The sequence below is a fragment of the Oenanthe melanoleuca genome, chromosome 9 (genome assembly GCF_029582105.1).
Source record: "Oenanthe melanoleuca isolate GR-GAL-2019-014 chromosome 9, OMel1.0, whole genome shotgun sequence".
NCBI classification, from domain to species: domain Eukaryota; kingdom Metazoa; phylum Chordata; class Aves; order Passeriformes; family Muscicapidae; genus Oenanthe; species Oenanthe melanoleuca.
The window spans coordinates 10,448,251-10,469,781 of NC_079343.1; the positions used below are offsets into that span (position 1 = coordinate 10,448,251).

At 38.7% G+C, this 21,531-nt stretch overlaps 1 protein-coding gene across 6 annotated transcripts in view; it reads right to left on the reverse strand.

Moving 5' to 3' along the window:
- The window catches only part of TFDP2 (transcription factor Dp-2), a 52,313-nt gene that overhangs the window by 8,625 nt on the left and 22,157 nt on the right, over positions 1-21,531 (reverse strand). For 3 of the 6 annotated variants that reach the window (XM_056498853.1, XM_056498859.1, XM_056498856.1), the window contains exons 4-11: positions 21,117-21,220; positions 18,160-18,281; positions 15,708-15,755; positions 14,453-14,615; positions 13,788-13,934; positions 11,625-11,693; positions 9,780-9,931; positions 5,329-5,495 (exon numbers count right to left, since the gene is read on the reverse strand). In XM_056498853.1, coding sequence (XP_056354828.1) covers positions 5,329-5,495; positions 9,780-9,931; positions 11,625-11,693; positions 13,788-13,934; positions 14,453-14,615; positions 15,708-15,755; positions 18,160-18,281; positions 21,117-21,220 — 972 coding nt within the window. Of the gene's footprint in view, positions 1-5; positions 4,323-5,328; positions 5,496-9,779; positions 9,932-11,624; positions 11,694-13,787; positions 13,935-14,452; positions 14,616-15,707; positions 15,756-18,159; positions 18,282-21,116; positions 21,221-21,531 lie in introns of those variants that run through there. The other 3 variants (XM_056498860.1, XM_056498854.1, XM_056498855.1) reach the window with 3 other exon arrangements.

Here is a 21,531-nt window from a genome sequence, read left to right on the forward strand (position 1 = left end):
AAACTTCGAATTCTCTTTGCCCTTAGGATCCCTTAGTTTAGTTTGAAGGTACCAGTAGCTTGAGTTTTATACTGTAGATGTGTCCTGTTTAATCAGGATGAAATTATATCCTGTGTTTGTGGATGCACTTAACTTTGCACTCAGCTTTTCAGTCTGTCTGAAGAAGATTCACCTGGCTGGTGACTGTATGCAATCACAGGTATGTGAAAAAGGAGTTCTGGAGTCATTAATGGAAACCTACTGCCACAGCCTGACCCTGTGAAATGCCCCGACAGCTCCTAGTGCCTTGGCTGACCCACGTAGTAAAGGTACAAAATGAATTGTATTTATTTGGGTTTGAGATAGTGCAGTGAAACAACCCAGGCAGTCTCTGTGGCTGTGTGTGTTCTGGTGGCCAAAGGCAGTTTTGGCCTGGTGGCTCTCATGGCTGGCTGTGGGGCAGCCTCCTCATCCACTCTGCCACCAGCCAGAGCTGGGCAGCAGCTGTGGACATGCACAAACTATGGCAAAGAGCTGGTGCCAAGAATGGAAGAGACAGCCTGTTGTACACTGCATATGAGATATGTAAGGCAGTCTCCTTCCTAGGGATAGGAAATGGGGGGTTAAGGCCATTAAAATGGTCTGGCAATAATGCCGAGTTTCTTGAGATAGTTTGTTAAAAGCCCTTTGAGGGATGTGAAGAGGTTACTTACAACCCCCATAGTACTTGTTTTCAAATTCCCTAACAAGTTATGCCTGTCAGTTGTTTCCAGTTACACACATTTCTACCAAGAGAATCAGCAAAACAAGTCCACTGACCCAGTTACATTTACAGGATTGGTGTTTTTTTGGTGTGTGTGTTTTTAATTTGCTTCTTAGATAAGGCATTTCTATTCACCTACCTAAATTACATCTTGACACAAAGTTAACATCAAAATAAAGTTATCAAGACTGTCTAGTTCTTTTGCATGGTACTTGCATGTGGTTCCAGCTAGATGCATTAAATCAGAAGTTAGAGTCCTTACTGTTAAATTCTGTGGCTCTGTTTTAGACAGTGGCAGTAACTGGGACTGTACTACTCATAATATCTAGAATTGTTCTGTAACAGCAGGCAAAAGGAATAACTGTGTGTGTTACATACACATTCTCATTTGTCCTTCTGTGTTCTTGTCAAGCTTTGCTTGCTCTAGATTTGGCAGTGCTGCCTAGCACAGGGACTTTTTTTAAGCAGGTCGACACAGCCGCGTAAATTGGCTCACCATCCACTGGGATGGATCCAAGGCTACCTTGGTTTGTGCTGTGGAAAGCTGCTGCAGCAAGGTATTTAAATGTCATGCTACAAAGCAAGGCTAGCTTTGGTACTCCAAGGGTGGTGCTCCAAGCAGTCCTTGGAACTTGACAAGCAAGCGTTAATAAGTGGCAGTTTTAGGGTGATCTGTGAGGACATTACAGATGAGAACAGTTAAATGTGGATGGACCTGAATGTCTTTCATCAAGATTGCCCTAAATGCAGGTTTCATTTACAGAGAACATGTTCTGACAGCTTCCTTCTGTCTGTGCAGGAAGAGGCTAAACCATTTGGAATGGCTGCATTGTATTTAGATTAATAGAGCTGTACCATAGTGTTGTTCCCTGGTATTTTGAAGGAGTGTACCTGTGCGTACATGTTTAATATTCCAGAAGAATAACAAGACACTGCTAGTAATCTTGTGGTTTATTAACATTTCTGGATAATAGCTCATTAGTTTTCTTTTTGAAGAGCAGGGTAGAAGGATGGCAAAAAGGTGGTTCATAAAAGCATATCCCTACTTTGTATTTTAATTGCCTTATATTTCTAAATTCAATTTTCCAGAGGGCTCTGAGAAGCGAGGGATAAGAAGTTTGTGAAAGACGGGGAGTTGAAGCCATTCCCAGTATGAAAAAGTCTGTCAAAATAGGTGTGTGCCTACAATGAAAATACTTATTTCTTTTGGCAGTGTAGATCAATTACTAATAATTATACTTAAAACCAGGGACAGCAGTTTGAATAAACCTTCCCAAGGTGGTGCAGTCCAATCTATTAGCGGCATTGTTATGTACTACTAGGCATATCTTGTAGCAGATACACTTGGTAGAAATTTATACTTTATTTGAGAAGGCTCTAAAGCAATATCCTCAATAGCTTTAGCAGTTAATGTACAAGTGCTGCATGAGAGTGTTGGCATCTGAACAACCTTGCTCAGGCAGTGGATGCTCTTAGCTCTTTAGTTCCAGCTCCAGCCCATTTGCTAATCATGGCTAATTACACAGGTAAACAGCAGAGCACTTCCTCACACAGGGAAAAACAACCCAAGTCCTAAACTGCACCACTTTGTCTGCCCACTGCCTTAGTGGGATACATAAGGTGACATGTTGTTACCCCAACTGTTAGTGCCTTGGAATTTTTATTTCCTGCTTTTTTTTTTAATCTGCAGCCTCATTTCTAGTAGTCAGGACTCAACTAATAAAGGTTGGACTTTGTTTTGTGTTAAGGGCCTGTAGGATGTGCACAGCCCAAAAGACAGAGATGTTACTCTGGCTACTGTTCTACGAGTTTATGCTTGTCCCAGGCAGTGGAGTATTTCTGCTCAGGCAGCAACCTGGCTCTCTCTCTTCCACTTGAGCTGTTCTGTTGGAGCCCTTTGCTACATAGTTCTATTTAATTGTTCCAAACTCCTCTGCCGGACAAAGCCTGCAGTTTAGTACCTGGAACCAGCGCAGGAAGAGCACAAAGGCACCTGGATCAAAATGCAGAAATGGGCAGGAATGTATAATTAGGATTGTGTCTTTGGGATGTCCTCTTAAGCTCTGGTGCAAGTGTCATGTTTTAGACATTGTCAGTTATGACAGTTAAGCAACAGAAAGGTGTATTACAAAAATAATTTAAGATACACAGAATCTTTTCTCCATGAGGTCAATACACCTTAGCTTCTGCTGCTATCAGTACCATGTCATACTTGGGGATCACACCAATGTATTTATTACAAAAATACATTTATTTGCTAAAACATGGTGAAAATAGCAAACCTAGATGACACTACTTTCATCAAATTTGGGCACTTGAAGAATGGCTAAAAGCACATTTTCTTCTCAAAAGAAAATCCACCAATAAAGCTTTGATGCGCACTTCATCAGTTCAGCAGTTCCAAGCAATTTATGTGGCTGTTTAATGCAAACAGAAAGTTATTGCTTTCCAAAGCTGAGATGGTCCAGCATTTTTTGTCAAGTTAAAGTTTTTTTAATTGAACTGCTGTAGACTTAGATTCTTCCAACTGGTTCTTTAGTCCTAGTGGTAAGCATTACAGTACAAACTATTGTTAGTGTTTGGAAGTCAGGAATTATCTGGAAAAAAAATGATCAGGCTAAGGTCAAACTAACATTGTACAGGAAATAATTCACCTACTCGGACATACTAGAACAGGACTGCCTTCTAGAGCAGTTGTCCATGGAGTGAGCTACCAGGATCATAATAAATCTTTGACTGCAGTAAATTTATTCAGTGAATAAATAAAAGACCTGGATCTGTTTTTCCTGTATAGTAGTAATTGAAGCCATTGTTCTTCAAAGAGTCATCATGATGAAGTAGAAGTAACCATGAATTCTAGAAACCAGTGACGACCCTTTCTTTTCCGTACTCTTGCTGTGTAAGAAAATGTCTAAAAACTCCCAAGGTTAAAATGAGAAAATAATAAAAAAATATATAATCAGGCAAATGATGGCTTTTCAAATATGGTACAAAACATTTAAATCTGTTTCCTTTATTGGTCACTTAGTGCAATTAGAAACCATCAATATGCAATTCATACTCTTAACTATAGATTTGTGTAGCATAATTAAGTAACAAGCAAACCTTTAAAATTAATACATGTACTGATATGTAAATTATAGTTCATTTTTAAAAAATACATATACTAGTAGGAATATCTCTGAGCTAATTTTTACAGAGACTGAAACAGCTGAATGTAATCCATGTATGAAGAGTGCATTACTTGCCTTAATAATTTTTGAGTAAAAAAATAAAATCTATACATTTCCTATGATTAAAACTCTATACAGGTTCCAAGCTGCTGGTTTGCTACTAGGAAAGTACTCAGTAAATAGTGTCATGACACAGGGTTGTTTGCAAATGTAAGGGAACCCTGTTCACTGGAGGTAAATTAATGCAGGCGTAAAATGAAAAAGAAATTTCAGTTTGATCCTGGACACAAGGGAGCAATTAAGTAACTTCAACATTGCCTCACTATTAAAAGACATGAGTTCTTCTCCTTTCCCCTATTTTACATTGCTGATAAATCACATGGTAAATTATGTTCAGTTGAATGAACCTGCGAGGAACAAATAAAGAATTCTTTCAACTTCTCTTTTTGTTGTGAGTGCCATCTTATAAATACTTCAGGTGTAACTTCATAATTGACCAAAAATAAAACATTAAATCTTAGGTTTAAAACCCACAGGACAAGAGGATGAGGAAAACACAAATAGGTGTCAATTAGTAAACATACATTTGATGTAGTTTGAAATGTTAAGCCATTTAAAAGGTACTACTTTTATATGATGTCACTGAATTCTAATTTATACATAGCAGTAGAGAAGTTGGAGCAAGAGCTTTGTTCCCTTTCCTCAAAAACCAAGGTCTGTACTCAATAATTAATTTATTTACAGATAAAGTCCCACCAGAAACTTCAGAAAATGCCTGGGCTAAGTTTAAGTTGCGGCTTCAGCAAGAAGAACACACTGACAATAACTATAGGAAGGGACAGCAAATTTTGGCAGCTCTAGTCCAGTGCTGCAACACTGAAGGAGTTCTAGTTTTGTATCTAAGGACAACCTGTTCAAACAGGGGAGGTAAAAGCCTCTGCCTGGGATACCTGTCCTGAAGTCTTTGGAGTGGTATGTTTTATTTAGAGAAGCTTAGTTCTCAGGTGGCACCTGCTGGCTCCTGAGGGATTACACCCAAGCAGTTCAAGATGCTGTTTTTCTTTCCTTTTCCTCATCTTGGGAAGAGCTGCCTTCTTCCAGTTTGCTCTTTGATACATTCAATTACTCAAAACTAATATTAACACATGAAAATTTGTTCTTGGTGTCAATTTAGTTATTTAAGAAATATTTTTTTCATAATGCAGCCCACACATCACACTGTTATAAATCAGTGTACATTAAGTCAACAGGATGACTAAGATAAACCTTCCAAAGGTAACAGTAAGACAACTGGTTCATTTACCAACCCTACTAAGTCCCACAAACCCTCAAATGTTGCATACATAAGTTAATACTAAATTTGCTTCAGTTAAGTAAGGTTATGGATTTGATCAGGAACAATATTTAACTTACCTGTGATGTAGCCTTCTAAAGCTTTTGGCACCAGTGATTTTGCAGTTCTTAGGTCCTCAGCTGAGCATTTGCCTGCTTCAAGCCCAAAGGACATTCCCATTCTCTTCAGCACCTCACTGTCGTCATGAATCTCAAAAGTATTATCGAAATTAAAGAGGTATTCAAATCTGCATGTGAAAAAGTAAAAGTGAGATAATTCTGAAAAGAGCACAGCTGTGCTCTTCTTGCCTTCTCTTTCTCTAGTGGTTTAAGCATGCACTGAGGTAAGCATCTAGAGTCTTGGTTTTCTTTAAAGGGTCCTTAAGGAAAGAGAAGTGCAACAAATGTTTTTTCTATGACTGGCATGCCTATAGGTTTAAAATGGCACCTTCTCAATTAAAGTAACTTCACCAGTGCAGGAACAAAGTTTAAAATTTTCTACCTCATTAAGTAGATTCAAAGGGGAAGAGGGAGGCCTTATAAAACATGAACCTTCACTTGCACTAAAGCCAATAAGGTCACCTGAAGCCCCGTAACCAAAATAACTATTTTGTTTTTCTGCTTTTACATTTCACTTTCTGTTCTAATGTGAAACACTCCTCCTGTGAACTGACCTATTTACTTTGGTATAATTTTGCTTTTTTGGATGCAACTAGAAAAGCAGTCTGTTCAGAGTCCTGTGTGTTCACAACCCACCGTGTTTCTGCTGCAGATGTTTTTAATATAAGTATCTCAAAATGTTTTTAATATAAATATTAAAAATATAAAAGTGCATATAAAAGTGGAAATTGAGATATAAACTTCAGACAGCTTTAAGAAATGCAGGGGCATTTAGGCTGGCCTTACACTGTCATCACAGATATTAAAAGCCTGAACAGTTCTGATCTGTAAAGTAAGGCTTAGTTCCCAGTACCTCCTTTTCTACTGACAAAACCTTTATCCTTGGAAAAGCAACCCACTGTAAGATGCAGTCTTTAAAAGATACCTCACTGGTGCATCTTCCATTACCTCTCCAAGCTTATGTCACATGCCAATTTTCTTGCTAGGTTGTTTTCTAATACTTATTTTCTTATACCTGAACCAGGAAGCTTGAAAGCTTTACAGCTCTTGAGTTTATACAAAGAATTTTCAATTGGGAATCTAAGGTTTTGTGCTGGGTGTAATCGCCAGTTATATGCAGCATTTCTTCTGCGGCTCATACTTTATTATTTGTAACACCTATTGTTTATGCACCTTTATTTATTTCAGCATAATCACATTAAGAGAGAAAATAAGATGTGACGTTATAATTTTTGCCGGTAAAATTACATTGCTGCTGCCTAAATTGGCACAGCTTGGTGTCATACCAAGCTACTACCAGCAAGCTGTACTTACTGACTCATAAATGAATTCCAATTTATGGCACAGGATCAAAAGTTGTATTTATTGATAGCTCTTCATTTCTTCTCCCATGTGCTGTGGCCAAATACTGGATGTTAGAAAGGAAGGTAACTTATTTTCCTTTCCCAGCAAGTTTACAAACTGAGAAATTTACACTCTTCAGTATTTCTCCAATTTAGTTTCTAGCAGCCTGCAGCCACTGATACAGAAAATCCCTACACTTCTACTTTGCTTTTAATAGATATTTGAGGATTTTCTTTCAGGCACTTGACATGGCCCTCTTCTGAACTTATGTAAACTTTTAGCATGAACAAAATCAAATATTATGATTTGCATAGACTGTTACAAAAACATTCTTTTTGTCATCATCTGGTATCTTCTCTTAATGACATTCAATTTAATAAACAACCATGTGCAGCTGTTCTCTATGCATGCTCACCATATCACTGGTGATTTTTGAGACACCTGGGAATCCACTGTCCTCTCCTTTGTAGGCCAAAGAGCCCATCTGTTCTTTCTGTCAAAACCTTTCCATAGCCTCAGTCCTTCTTCCTGCCCTCCTGTGTCTTAGTTAAGCCACACTTTTTCCAAGAACATGAGTTTGTAGTATTCAGATATAAAGCACTACATGCATCTAGTTTTACACTGCAGTCCTTACTGGTTTTCCTAGCATAATTTCAGCTGTTATTGAAAAATCAACTTCTGTTCTTGCAGAATGATCTACTACACTACCATGTTATTATTATTCATTACTACAAGCTAGGTCCAGAGGCTGTTATTACTGTGTATACAAAATTTGGGTACACTTCCAGTCCCTTTGCCATGATAAGTACAAATTTGATCACCAGCGATTTTAATCTGGATTTTCTGCTGCTACAGGCAATTCTTTCTGTAAGGGTACAAGAGGCCACTTCCCACATGCTCTCTCTAATGTACAGCATTGTATCTACAATGCTGTACAAAATCTTCTGCATTTCCCCTTAGAGATGTTCCAATTTTCCAAGTTTCTCATACATCTGTTGTGTCTGAATGCTCTTTATAAGAAGATATTCAGGTTAGTTTTTCTTTTTCCTAGGACCAACAATATTTCTACAGAAGTACCATATACACTAAAAACATTTTTTCTGTTTAAATAGGACTTACTTATTCAGGTGCATCATCTCTAAAATTTGTTCTTAACTTCTTCCTTTTCACCTGAAGACTGCTTTTCCTACTTCAACTTCAGAAATGCCTGCTGCTTGGCATTTCTATGCCAAGTATTCTGCTTGGCATCCATCTATCTTCTCAAACTCTAAACAGAACTTGCCTAATAACTTATCCTTTTTTTAAATTTGTGAGACATTTCACTCTATTTTGGCTGTTCTTGCACAGGAAAAAGCTGACAGGACACAAACTTATTTTCCTTCTGATATTAAATCGCCCTTATATGTATGACATTTCCAAGCAATTACTTTCGTTTAGAAGTTCATCTGTAAATACTGTGAGCTTAGCTCTTCATTAGATTAACTAACATCAGTACCTTATATAAATATTATTTGGAGAAGAAAGGAAAATGGCAGCCCTTTGAAAAGTGGCCTTCAATCTTGAACCAAGTGCAGAGCAAGCACTCAAGCTGACCAGTGATGGAAGCAGGCAGCACAAATACTCTCCACTAAACTACAGACTGGGAATTCTCCAAACCAAGTCACCCCCTTTGCTAACTGCCTTATTTAGCAGATCAGTGTAACAATGGTTAAAAGTGTACTTTCTGGCACTGTTTATCTATGCTGCTGCCACTAATTAGTTGCACAAATAATAACCACAGTGGAAAGCTGGCTTAATTTGGGTTGTACACTTAATGACCTCCAAGGGACACACTACCAAAGCTGAGCTATATAAATTGAAGTATCAACAACTTCAACAATTTTGGTGTGCTCACTTTTAGAAGGAGTGTTGTCACATAGTTAGAGAGTGTAGAAGTGTGATACACTGCTCTGGATCCCAAAAGCCAGATTAATCTCTGACAAATCAAAGCAGCAGTTCTGATGTTTCAGTACGAAATTGTTCAACTTTTTTTTTTTTTTTTAACAATTCAAACCTAAATGTAGAGTCCTGTTTAAAAGAGCAGGAAGACTTCTATTGTGTGACTACAGAATAAGGGTATCATTATGCTTAATAAAAAAATAATCCTAAAATTCCCAACTTGCTGAACTGCAGTGCTCATGAGAGTATTCCACAAGTTTTGTCACAGAATTTATTGGAATTCAGTCTAATTTTCTACAAAAATTAAACTTTTAATAGTACTGCTGTTTTGCATGCTGGTGCATGGGTTACTAGAGCTTATTTCTGCTGCGTAATTGACTTGAAGTTCAGTACAGGATTTGCATACCACAGAATGCAATCTGTAATCTACAGCATTAGAGCAAAGCCAGCTATTTTCAGCTAATAAACTGATTGTGAGCCGATTACCAGTTAACGTAACAGCACCTCAAACTTCAGCCATATTTTCACAGGATGAAGAGCACAAGCACCCACAATTATGTAACTGGAAGACTTTCAGATTAATGTGAATGACACTTGCTAGCAGTTTGCTCATGAAGACAGTATTAAAAATTTCTGTATCTTTTCCTTCAAAAAACTTTTTACATTAAAAAACACTTTCAAAGTTGTTATCATCACCTGGAGTATGTTACTTTTGTGTCACATGGATAACCTTGTGTTTCTGACTGTGTACATTTTTATGGCATACTAAGAATGAAAATTCACATGGCTGCTTTAAAAGGCAGAGCTGTCCTAGTAAATAGTTTCATTCAGTTATTTCTTCTGTGCAGGGAATGCTCTTTGAAATGTCAGCCTGAAGTGCCTTTTACAACAGTGAAAGTCAACCTGTTTTAACGGGAGATTGTAAGGCAGTGTTGAAAAACTCATTCATATTATTACTGCAGTTGCATTAAATATTTAAACAAACAACAAGAAACCCCTGAAGTGACAGTTGCAAATGTAAATACAATCATTACTTCTAGCAAACTAGAAAAATTTCCTCACTTGTTTGAGGAAATGTTCCAGTCCACAAAGAAAATAAAATTATAAAAATTAATTCCATGAACACTCACTTATCACTTGATATGCTGCAGTCTATAATTGTTCTTTTGCTAGTGTTGACTATCAAGAAAGGCAGCTGTATTGTGGAGGTCAACGATGGAGGGCCTTGATTTTGCTGTTCATTTTGCTGATTTCTTTGTACCAAGTTTTTAAATGCTATTTGCTGTAACACAAAAGAAAGGAAAGGTGATCACTGACAATAAAAGAGCAGATATCAGTGTTTCCAGGAAAGGAAACCTCACAGGTCTTATTTACCAACTCTCAATACCTTCAGTAATTTTTTGTCAAAAAGTTAGTTGTGGCCTTTCTCTTGGCACTAGCGAAGTTCACCAAGAGTGGAAGTTAAACCAAATTTTTGCACACATATACAATTGACTCTGTCTCCCCTCACACTCCCTGCAGAAGAAACAAGAAAGGAGCAATAAGGCTTGCTGGAGAATGCTTCCCCAATCCACTTGAAAAGGCTCTGCAGTCAGAGGTCTTCTCTGATACTTTTTATGCGCAATTACCTCAGGGTAGGAGATAGTTACACTGGAATAAAAATTCCACCACTTCCCATATCTGTATTTTTATTCTCTTGCCCTTCTCATCCATCACCTTCTTCTCTCTCTCAAAAGAATTAGTTCGGAAATTCTCCTCTGGAAGTTATTAAGCAGGTGCTGTTTGTGACACCACTCGCTACCTGCTGGTTTCTAGTATCTATCTGACTGCACAGGTACGAAAATGTGTGGGTTTAGGAAATGTTATTTGAGGGACTGGAAGTCAGTGTACTTACCCACCTGAGGCACTGCTGATTCCATTTAAGGAGAAAAAGGTGGACAGATAGAATCCCAAAGGACTGGTAAATCCTTTGGCAATTAACACAATCAGGACAAAAATGACAGTTGTGGACAGTAAGAGAGTCAACTCTGTCAATATTTGGACTAAAAGCTAAGAAGGCCTGAGTTGCCTTATTTTCACAAGTGTAATTTCATGTTACTGTTGGAGAAACTGCTGATGTGCTGGGTCAGACAGATAGAATCCCAATGGTACCCTAAGCAGAGAAACAGCTTTTGGTGACAAACAAAGAAGAGCATCAGATATTTGAAAGTTTCAATGAATATGAATTACATAAAAATTTTATCAGTGTAGTTGAACCAGGAAAAAACACAGCCTTATTGCCTGTAATCTCAGAAAATCATTTGATTACATTTAGATGACTAAAAGTCTGCACAGAATAGAATTCTAAGGAATACTCATAACTATATTTATAAAATATATATTTATAAAATATAATTAAAATATATATATATATTTATAAAATGTTACTTTATAAACAAGATGCATTTGAAATATATTTCAGCAATTAAAGCCAAAAGTCACCTCAAAGGTATGTGATAGAAAGCAAAGGTGTTGGATTTGCCAGCCTTCCACTCTTAAGATCCAGAAATGTCTATATCCCCTAAAACAACTCTCCACACATTTACACAAGTTCTGTTGTGAACTTCATAGATTAGGTCAAAGAGAAAATTTGAAGAATGACTCAGGGTAGCTCTGGGGGAACTTAGAATCAACAAAGGGGACTTGTGAGTTGTTCCCATTCCCACTGAGGTTGGCAAAGCTTCCGCAGAACACTCAGGAAAGCTTGTGGGACACGGAGCATGCTTGTTTACAGCAGGCAAAACTGAACCACAAAGTGTCAACAAGACATCCCCCTACCAGAATCCAGAAAGGTCACAGGGCTCAAAATTTTCTCTTCAGTATGTCACAGCTGTTAGTTAAATCTGAAGTAAAGAATGAACTTCAGAAGGTCTAACATGTTGGATTTGCAATTGATATTTTCATTTATGGGGAGAAAAAATTAAAATTAAATATACCTGCAGTAGCAGTTCTTGCAGTTGGGCTCGTTTCTGTTTTATCCTTTCAATCCGCTTCTGCTTTTCTATCTTAAAAGATAAATGTAAATGCATGAAGATACTCAGCTACATTGTCCATTCCCTTGTGCCAAACAAACAGGCTTTCTTTGTAAATGGGGGCAAATTGCATGGGCATAAGTGTTTCTGTATTAAACAGGTCTGGCAGACTGTAATGTCTTTTTTTTTTAACTCCAGTAAGGATTTAATTATTACAAGACACTGTTATGTCGTCCCTCCCCCCATTCTGCCTCCTCTGTCTTGCACTGAGTGCCAATTGGCACCATATCAAAACTTGCTCAGGGAGATGCTTTGGGGATTTTTTTTCCCCTTCTGCCCTCCACTCCTTTGGAGCTGTACACGTCCCACTGTTCTCCTAGCTGCAAGCTACTGGACATAAATATATGGAGGCTGGGCTTATGGTCACCTGTATCTTACCAGTGACCTCCACTTTTTGTTTGAGACTTGATTAAACTGACAAGACTGCAGCAACAAAAAGGGCTAAGAGGTAACATTTGCTACAGGAGCACAGCTCTTGCAGCACTTTAGTTCCTGCCGGTTGATGTGGCCAAGCTGTTGAACCCAGGACACACAGAGCTGGGACAAGGCAGTGCTGACCCTTGGAAGTGTCCTCTGGGGCAATGTTGAAGAACTGGACAGCAATCATTGTGGCTGAAACAGGTTTTTGCTCATCATCCTCTTGGCGCCAGCACTGCATCACTGGCTCCCCAAAATACTCAACTCTTAAATTACCTTTTCATTCAAGCACTGAAGTTAAAGTCTTTTAAAACTTAGCTGGCCCAAACTCCTCTAACTTATTTACAAAGTTGCTCTTTGGTTCTCTCCTCACACTTTAATGGTTAAAATGCATCTTTCAGATGGCTTTCTGTGCCGGGACTCTTAAAACCAGTAAGCAGTACAGATATTGTTCAGGCATGGTTTCTATATAAGCTCTTTTGCACTGATTTTTGTACTGGTAATCTCATTATGGATTTACACAGTAAGAACAGTTGCCACTTTATACAGCTTTAAAAGCAAAATTAATTTTGATTTTCACACCATGAAAATGCAGCTTTGTTTTACATTCTTTTCTATTATGTCAAGAGAAGCAACAATTTTTTTAAAAATATGCCTGGTTTCCATTTTGTGCATGTGTAATTAGAGCCTGAAACAGTGAATTGCATATGATTATTGAAGATGAGACAATGAAATTCAAGTTCCGTATTTGCAACAATAAACCTATACTGGAGACAATGCATTCACATTAAGGCATGCAAAATGTAGATTTATCCAGAATTTAAAAAAACATCCTGGAGTATAATGACTGAACACATGCACTCTCCTTGAATGGATGTATTTTTCAAGTCGCTGTAATGACCCTGCACAAAAAGAACTGCTCTGTACTGGAGAGGCACCCATACACCTTTTAAGATACCTAATGCCCAAGTGTCACAAACTGAGATGTATTTGCAGACAGCCATTACAGCACACTGCAGTAAATACAGCGACTTCTGCTTTTTATTTATAGCACATTTGGCCTGAAGGACAGGCAACATTTGTGCATATAAATTCTGGCATCCCTGCAAAAACACTGTAACTCTTGGCCTGCTGAAAAAATAATGGAAATAACTTATAAGTAAAACTTCTTTTTGCTTTCTCTGGTAGTTCATAACTAGTATTTAACAGTCCAGCAGGAATTATTTTTCAATTTAATTTTCTTTAAATTGTATTTCCAAGTACAGACATTAATAGAAAATTGATCTCATTTTAAATGTAAACTATTTTGTGATCATAACTGAACTATAAATACTTTTGACTTTCTTCTGGTTAATTCAAGGTACTACAGACTTTAATCCTAAAAATAATCCCTGATTTAATCGATGTCCATTTTTGTAAGCTTGGCTTTTTTAAAAAACTAAATGTAATGTATACTAAATGAAGCTGAACTAAGCACACATAAACATATTTTTTCAGTTTATTCCAATATCAAAAATTTGTATTTTCATAGTGCACAAGCATAAAAACCAATCACGTTGAAATTGAGAAAAAAACCCCTCTTCTAAAAAAGAGCAACTCAATTATCAAAACATGTGAACAAAACAGAATTTTCCATGTCCCTTCCTTTACCTCTAGATTCTGACATTCCTGAGCTGAGTTTGTAGGAAGGCCAATCCATCTGATTTCCTTCTTCTCCTTTGAAATTATGTTCATTGCCATCAGGACGTTGAGGGCATCATAAACTCTCCGTCTGATATTTTTCTGATCATAAGCCTGCTAAGAAAACAATACAATACTAATTAAAACAAAATAATTGAATTAAGAAAGGAAAAGCAATTGAACACACCTCCATAGACATGGAGAAGACCAAATAACAAAATGGCAGTTCTGGTCAGAGTGGTGTTAAACCCCAATTCTTCATCTGTGATACCCCTTGGATACCCCATGAGCATGCTTGGTTGCAAATGGAAGCTTCAGGCCCTCCTGAATCATCTCTGCAGGAAATCCCACCATGGCAAGCCTGGCACAGCTGAAAAGCCTGACAAGAACACATATACAAGAGTAGCCTTTTCTTAAATTTAGTTATTTTGGAGGGTTCCTCTACTTCATTTATAATTCAGAGGGAGTTCAATTCTTCATCTTAATTCTGTATTTTTAGATTTCAAAGGGTAAGTTTATATTTGAGAACTAGTTAAGTGAAGGAGAGTATGGACTGTGGCAGGACAGTGCAGAAACAGAATTCTATGATAAAACAGACAAATCTGTATTGGTATAACAAAATTCAACACACTTACTGAATCTGTTGCTAGGTGGCTGTTAGAATTTGTGAATTCTGATACGAGCTCATCAGCAACTTCGTTGTATGAAGTTGTTCCTTTACGTTGAACTTTTTCACAAACTTTCATTGAAAAATGCCTCAGACCCTTCCCATTTTTATCACCTTTCTTGCTTCTCTTACTGAAAAGAGAAAAGTATTATTTTAATACATTGAATGTTAATAAGCTACTTTATTACACAGCAAAAGATCAACCTTTTGTAACAGAAATCTAGACTATCTAAACTTTTGCACCCGTTTCTTGTTTCTTACAAGTTGGCAAAAAAGTGCACTAGAGCCCCTTTCCCTTCCTTGACTCTTTCTACATTGATAGCGTTTGAATAAAATACATGCTGCTGGAAGATGCTTAAAATGGATTTGTAATTCATCTCCAAGTAGTCTCGCAAAAGAACAACCAAAAAAAAGAGGAAAATCGCTCAGGTGCTCATGTGCCTGAAAGCCAGGTTTATGGGGATTTCTCATGTGCATGCCTAAAACAGAAAGACCCAGTCATATTTATTTAAAATAAAGCAGGACCAATAAACTTGGTCATTAGGAGAATTAAGGTGTGTCCATACAGAATATATCCATACACATATACAACATAGTATATATACACATTTTATGTGTCCATCATAGAATAGATACAAGAATCTCTTTTGCGGAGAATAAGTATATATTCATTGGGTTTTAAGGTGCCATATTAAGAACTGGCAAACTGTCATTTCCCATTCCCCTTCTTCCAGAAAAGCAAGAGCTTAGGTAATGGTAATAGAAAAAAACAGGAGCAGTTGTTTTTATCACACAAACTAGATCTGGATGTGTAATTTAACTAGAAGCCTTTAAAAAGTCCAGCTGTGTTGTTTTTGTTTTTTTTTTTTTTTTTTTTTTCTTTTTATTAGTCTTGTAGTTTCATTTAACAATATGTTCCAGGGAGAGCTGTTATTCTACGGAAAAAGGGCCCCTGTCAGCCGTAAAAAGCTAAAGAAACTATTAGTAAAACAAGAATGGTTTTCAAAATTGTGAATATATTTAAGAAAACCAAATACAGGCAAAAGAAACAAAAAAGAGTAAAAAGGAACACCAACAGACTTAAAAAAAACCCCAACACAGCTTTGATGTGAAGGAGTGAAAACTGCTGAAAGCAGGAACTGGACAGTCGTGTTTCTGAAAGGCAAATCTGAAGTAAACCAGGTATGACTCTATATATAAAATACACATTCAGTAACACTCACCTTTCTGAAAAATCTGACTCTATAATTTCTTGAGTCCGTTTTCGCTCCCTAAGACAAGACAATTCAAACTTAAGTTGAAAATAACATTATATCTGTAGACCAACTAAAATCACTGTATATGGGGCCTAGCTGGTTCTAGTGTTTGCTCTTACATGTTTACTGAAAGGGAAAAACACAACACATAGAGCTTGATAAAATTTGAGGGAAGGTAGTTAGGACTTGTGGAGGAAGTTGTCAGAGCTTACTGCCAGACAAATTCTATCTCAAATTTTACCTATGCTTTGCCCATAGGAATTGAGGGAAGTCACTTCATCTGGAACTACAGGAAGTGCTGGTGTGAGCTAGCAGCAAGGCTAAAAAGGAGAAGCTGGGCTCCTTTGAAAATGCCTACTTTAAAATTCCTCCATGTGAAAGAAAAATAGTCTTTAAACAATGCATAAGATATATCCTATATTTTCAAAGCGGTGAATGTTCAGGAACCTTTAACTGAAATCCCAAAGTAAAACACTGTTCCTGTTAGAGCTGATGCATACAGAGCTGAAGACAGACTCTGAAGAAGGAGCTGCCATGAATTTTGAACAGCAGCAGCAGTCTGCAATCACTAGCCATTCCTTAGCATCCTGTTTATTCCCACAGCAAGCAGGAGCTTTCCAGACCGGCCTTTTTCTGCTGCAGCCAACCAAGGCAGGGACCTGAGAGCTGTGCTGAGCTGGAGAATGTTGTCTCCCCGTGCTTTCCAAAGCAGGGCTCCCAGCACAGACTTATACAGCTGAACACCTGACACTCTGGGGAAGAAGCTGAACAAAAATGATGGGTTTGAAAACCTGTGCTTGAAAGCCAGCACACTCTGGTTGTGTGATTCAGGATGCACAACTAGGCCTCTCCCTGGGCAGCACCACAGCGATTTCTGTCCATGGTGCTTATCTGAGGGCTGAGTAGCCGGAGCCAGGGGCTGCCCTGGGCATGGAGTTGCAGTGGGTGAGGGCTGTGCCCTGCTCTGCACACCAGGCTGCCAGAGCCTGTGCTGAGCCCTGCCAGTGAATGTGCTCCTCTCATTTTGGAAAGAATTTGGAGTCTGTGGAATAAACAGTAGGTAAAGCAAGCAGTCTTCTGAAGTGTCTTCAGCAAGGGCTTGCTACCCCAGTTCAGGAACACCACACACCCTTCCTTAGCTCCGTTCCTCAAATGAAAATGTGGCCTATTGTATAGACTTGTGCAGGGATCACTATTGACTGGTCTGTCAGGAGTCATCTTGAGACTTTTTATGGATGAAGCAAAAGATAAAGCTCATTGGAAATCCTGTGTCTCCACTTGGACAGTACACAAACAGAAGGATGGTGCTTCTTGGTGGCTGCTCTGGGAATCCCCATCACCGGATGACACTTGGGAAAGTGAGGTGTGTTGATTCTTTGGTTTAGCAGGCTATGACCAGACAGTAGAGTTTGTACCTCTTCTGGGTCTAAAAGAACATCCGCCTGGCCTCCACATTTCACAAAATTCGCAGAAAAAAAAGTAATCTGGCAACTCCTTTCTCCAAAAAAATCAGAACTAAGGGCATTCAAAAGGTATTTCAGGAAATGAACACATCTCAGCAAAAAAAATTCAGCTTGAAAACTGCATGGCTGAGCCTGCAGTTTATTGCCTCTCTAGGGGGGATACAGTAATTAGGAAGTAAAACCTGACAGACCTTGCTTACAGAGTAAAATGGAGAAAGTCAAGGTACAAATGTTGCACTCTCATTTCTGTTCTTTCCTAGATGCTCCATTTCCCACCTCTTTTGTTGAAAAGGTAATACTGACATTCATCACTGATTAGAAAAATTAATCTAGATGCAGAAATATATTACATTTTCAGAGGCAAAGCACTATATCTCTGTTTTGAGACAGCTAAGCTCAGCAGTACTGATATTAAAACAAAATGCCAAGAAACACTGTAAAGACCAGATTTATTTAGAAGAGATAAAGAAAATCATGTTTGGCTGGAGCACCTCAGAACCCCATGAAACTTGTTAATACAGAATAGTAATACAAATACCACACAGATTATATACAAAGTTTTCTATTAGAGTTTATTCTTAAATGCCTGTTGAAGTGTTTTTGATAGTCTCTCCCCCTGCAGGCACCTGCTGCTGTGCTCAATAGCAGTGCTACATGGCTATACCTTGAACTTATTGAAAAAATACAGGCTTCTTTTAACAGGAGTCATTGTGACTCTCCATTTTCACTAACAAACAGATACAGTCAGAAACCACAATTAAAGCAGACAGTGAAGTGACTGGTGCTTATAATGTGTGTTCACATGCTCCAGACATCAGAAGTGCCTCCCCATCTGAAAAACACATTCCATACTCCATTTAGTTTAGTTTAGAAACTCTAAGTCAGTGTATAGATTCAAAAGTATAAATAATGCAAAAGATCAGAACAGGTATCTTTAAATGAGACAAAAGCCTTACCCTGGGACCCAGCCGGAAGCTTCTGTTATGTGTGTCTGTGTGACCATTGTTGGAGCTGGGTTATATGGACTCCCAATCAGAACACTCCCTGAACTGGTCAGTCTTTGTGGTGTGCTTATGATCTGTAAAATTTAGCAATAAAAACCACAGCTCTCTTAAGAAAATAGAGGTTACTACAGCTCAAAATTCAGAGTAAACATTGCACTAAGAAAAGTAATAATAATTCTCTACCAGAAGCAGTCATAATATACAGAAGAGATGGCATCAGAAGATCTTCATACAGCAAAGCCATTACAGTGCTGCTAAGTTTCCTGTTAATGTACCATATTACTGTACTATTCATATGGACAAGAACCAGAAAAATGATTCCAAGTAATTCCTAGCAATGGCAGATAGGATCTGAACCTCCAGACACCCAATTGGTTTTTCATAAGTACATCTAAGCAACTTCTTGATCCATGTAATCAATATAGCCTTCTTTCTTTCCAATGGATTTGTCTCTTATAATTGTCTATACAAAAGACAATCTGAGCTGCAGGAAAGCATTCCCTGGAGTTTCTAGTATTCACAAGATCCCAAGGCACTCTGGCAACTAATTGTACCTACAGAATTCAATGTGAAGTCTTTACAGTATAGATAGAATTTACACTTACGCAAACCTGGTGAAATTCTAGGTACACTGGTTAACACCAAGCCACCCAGTCTTGACTTTTAAATCACATATAAGTTCATTTTCCAAAGTAGGTCACCAGGATAATTTAAACAATATTTAAAAATGAAACAGTATTGATAAACTAATCTTTAAAATAAATCACACTTAATTATTTTGATTCCATTATGGTAAGATTCATATCAAAGCTTATTAGACACTGCTTTTTATTCTCATACTTCACCTATTTTTTTTGAACTTTGTTTTACTTTACTCCATTTATTAATGACATTTTGAGTAGTGACTGTACTAAACTTTGTAGTTTCCTATACTATTTATCTAATACCTGTGTAAGCATCCCAAGACACTCTGATAACTGACTGTTGCAAATATATGCTGTAAGTATACAGCAGATATATAGGTACTGCAAGTGTGTATATATATATATATGCATATACATAGTTTGTATATAAACTACAGGTAAGTATTATTTGTTTGGTATCCATCATTATTGTTTTTAGACAATTAGAAAAGTGGTATGTGAAGAATTTCCCATTTCCTTAGCTCACTGAGCATTACTTCACATCTCCCCTGGTACCATGTTGAGACTACATACACGTCTTTTTTGTCTTAAAGACATACATTTATCTCATTTATTGTTTGCAAATGTCCAGCTTGACAGAACCAAGGGAAAAGAGAATTTTAGAGAAACCAAAACACAGGTACAGGTTATGTATTTATTTCCTGTTTGATACCAGTGAACCAAAGGTGCCTGGCTTTACCCATCGAAGGCAGGCAGAGGAAAGGTGTCACTGCTGTCACCTGCCGGCTGCTGCGGCTGGGGCAGAAAGGTGTCAAGGGCTGACGGTGTTTCGGAGCCGGTGGAAGGAGCGCGGGTGCGGCCGGCAGGTGCCAATGGCGGGGGCGAGCGCCAGCCCGGACCGGCCCGCGCCGCCCCCTAGCGGCACCCGGCCGCTCCTGCACCCGCAGCGAGCCGCGGGGCCACCGCCGCACTGCCCCGGCCCGCGGCGCCCCGGGGCTGAATCCACAGCGCGAAATAAGGCCTACGTTCATTAATTAATCGAGCAGGGTGTTGCTGACACAGGCAGATGCTGAGGGAGCGCTAACACTGCCACTACTGAGAGCTCGTGAGCATTCGCTTTTAAACAGCCTGGCACAACAGCTGTATGCTGGGTTTTAGACAGCCTGTGTTAATGGCTATTTATTAAAAAATGATTTCTGAATATAGATCTATCCTTGCAAAGCAGCAGAATAAAAGAATAAAAAATAAACAAGAAGAATTGTGTGTCTCACATCACACAGTACCTTTTGCAACTTCTACCTGCTATAGAACCTAAACTGAAAGCAGGACTCACTGAAACCAAAAGCAGGGCTTAAGCAGTCAGTCACCAGAGTAGGAGCCGCACGAAGTGAGTGCTCTCCCTGTTGTGGGCTATTTATTGCACTGCCAGGACACATCCTCAGTGGCAAAACTGTTGAGTGCAGTGCCACAGGGCGCAGTGCGATGCAGCAACGCAGCAGTGCTGACACACGGAGCTGTTCTGGCAGGCAGCCCCTGGCCAGTGCTGGGGGCAGGGAGTGCCACAGGGGTGGCTGTGATGTGTGTGCCCCTCTGCCCAACTGGATAAACCCCCAAAGAACAGCAGACACTGCTCATGTGAGAAAGGCCCAACACCATTTTTATACAACACAACAAATGGTTCTGTACTCAGGCTAAGTGCTTGGCAAAAAGGTACCAGGTTACTAGAAACTGTTCACAGTATTGCCTATTTAGCTCTCTGGCCACCAGAAAATCTAAATTTTTTCTCAAAACTAGATAAAAAATCTCTGGAACATCAATATACCTATACATTATCATGGACAGGAAAAGAGAGTTTTAAGAAGAATAGTTTCAATAATTTAGAATTTCTACCAACACATCAAAGACACTCTCTGACAATGCTGGAGATTTACTGGTGAGAACAAAACATAAAACATTCAAAGAGTATCAATAATGAGGGATTACACTTTTGAGTAAGAGTTAAAACGTCACCTGGTAAAGCTGTTTCAATTTCCACTTAAAGCCAGGAAGTTCAGTACCCCCTAAGGGCACACACAGGAGCATTGCTGGGAGTGGCAGTCCTGGCATGCCAGGCCTGCCGTGCCCCCAGGTCACCACCCTCCCATCCAGTGGGGCACTTTGTGGCTGAGGCAGGAGGCAGCAAGTTCCTCTCGTGTTCCTGTCTTACACCACCAGGAAGTCACAGCCAGTTACACAACCTGGCATTACTGGGGTTGCAGAACTTACCATTTGGGGTCCAACATTCACATTGATTGGTCCCAAGGTTTTCGGCAAAATCTTAGTCGGAGAGTTGGTGCTGGAAACTGGCAATGTGATTACTGAAATATTACCTAAAAAGAGTGGGAGGGTTTGAAATTACTTTCTTAGTAACCTGTGAAAAACACTTTGCAAATTCTCACACCACTCTAACGCTTTGGAATCAGGTTGGCTTTGTTGTGAACACACCCTCACGTAACCTCCAAACCTCTCAGCATATGTCACAAAGACACCTCACAAAACTACAACTTTACTCTTTTACTTTTAAAATTACATGTATTTTATTTCCAGACAAATTATTCTTTCTTAATACAAAGCACACAGCCTGACATTCCTCAGGATTAGGAGTGAAAACTAATGAGAATACTTCCAAAAGAAACCAACA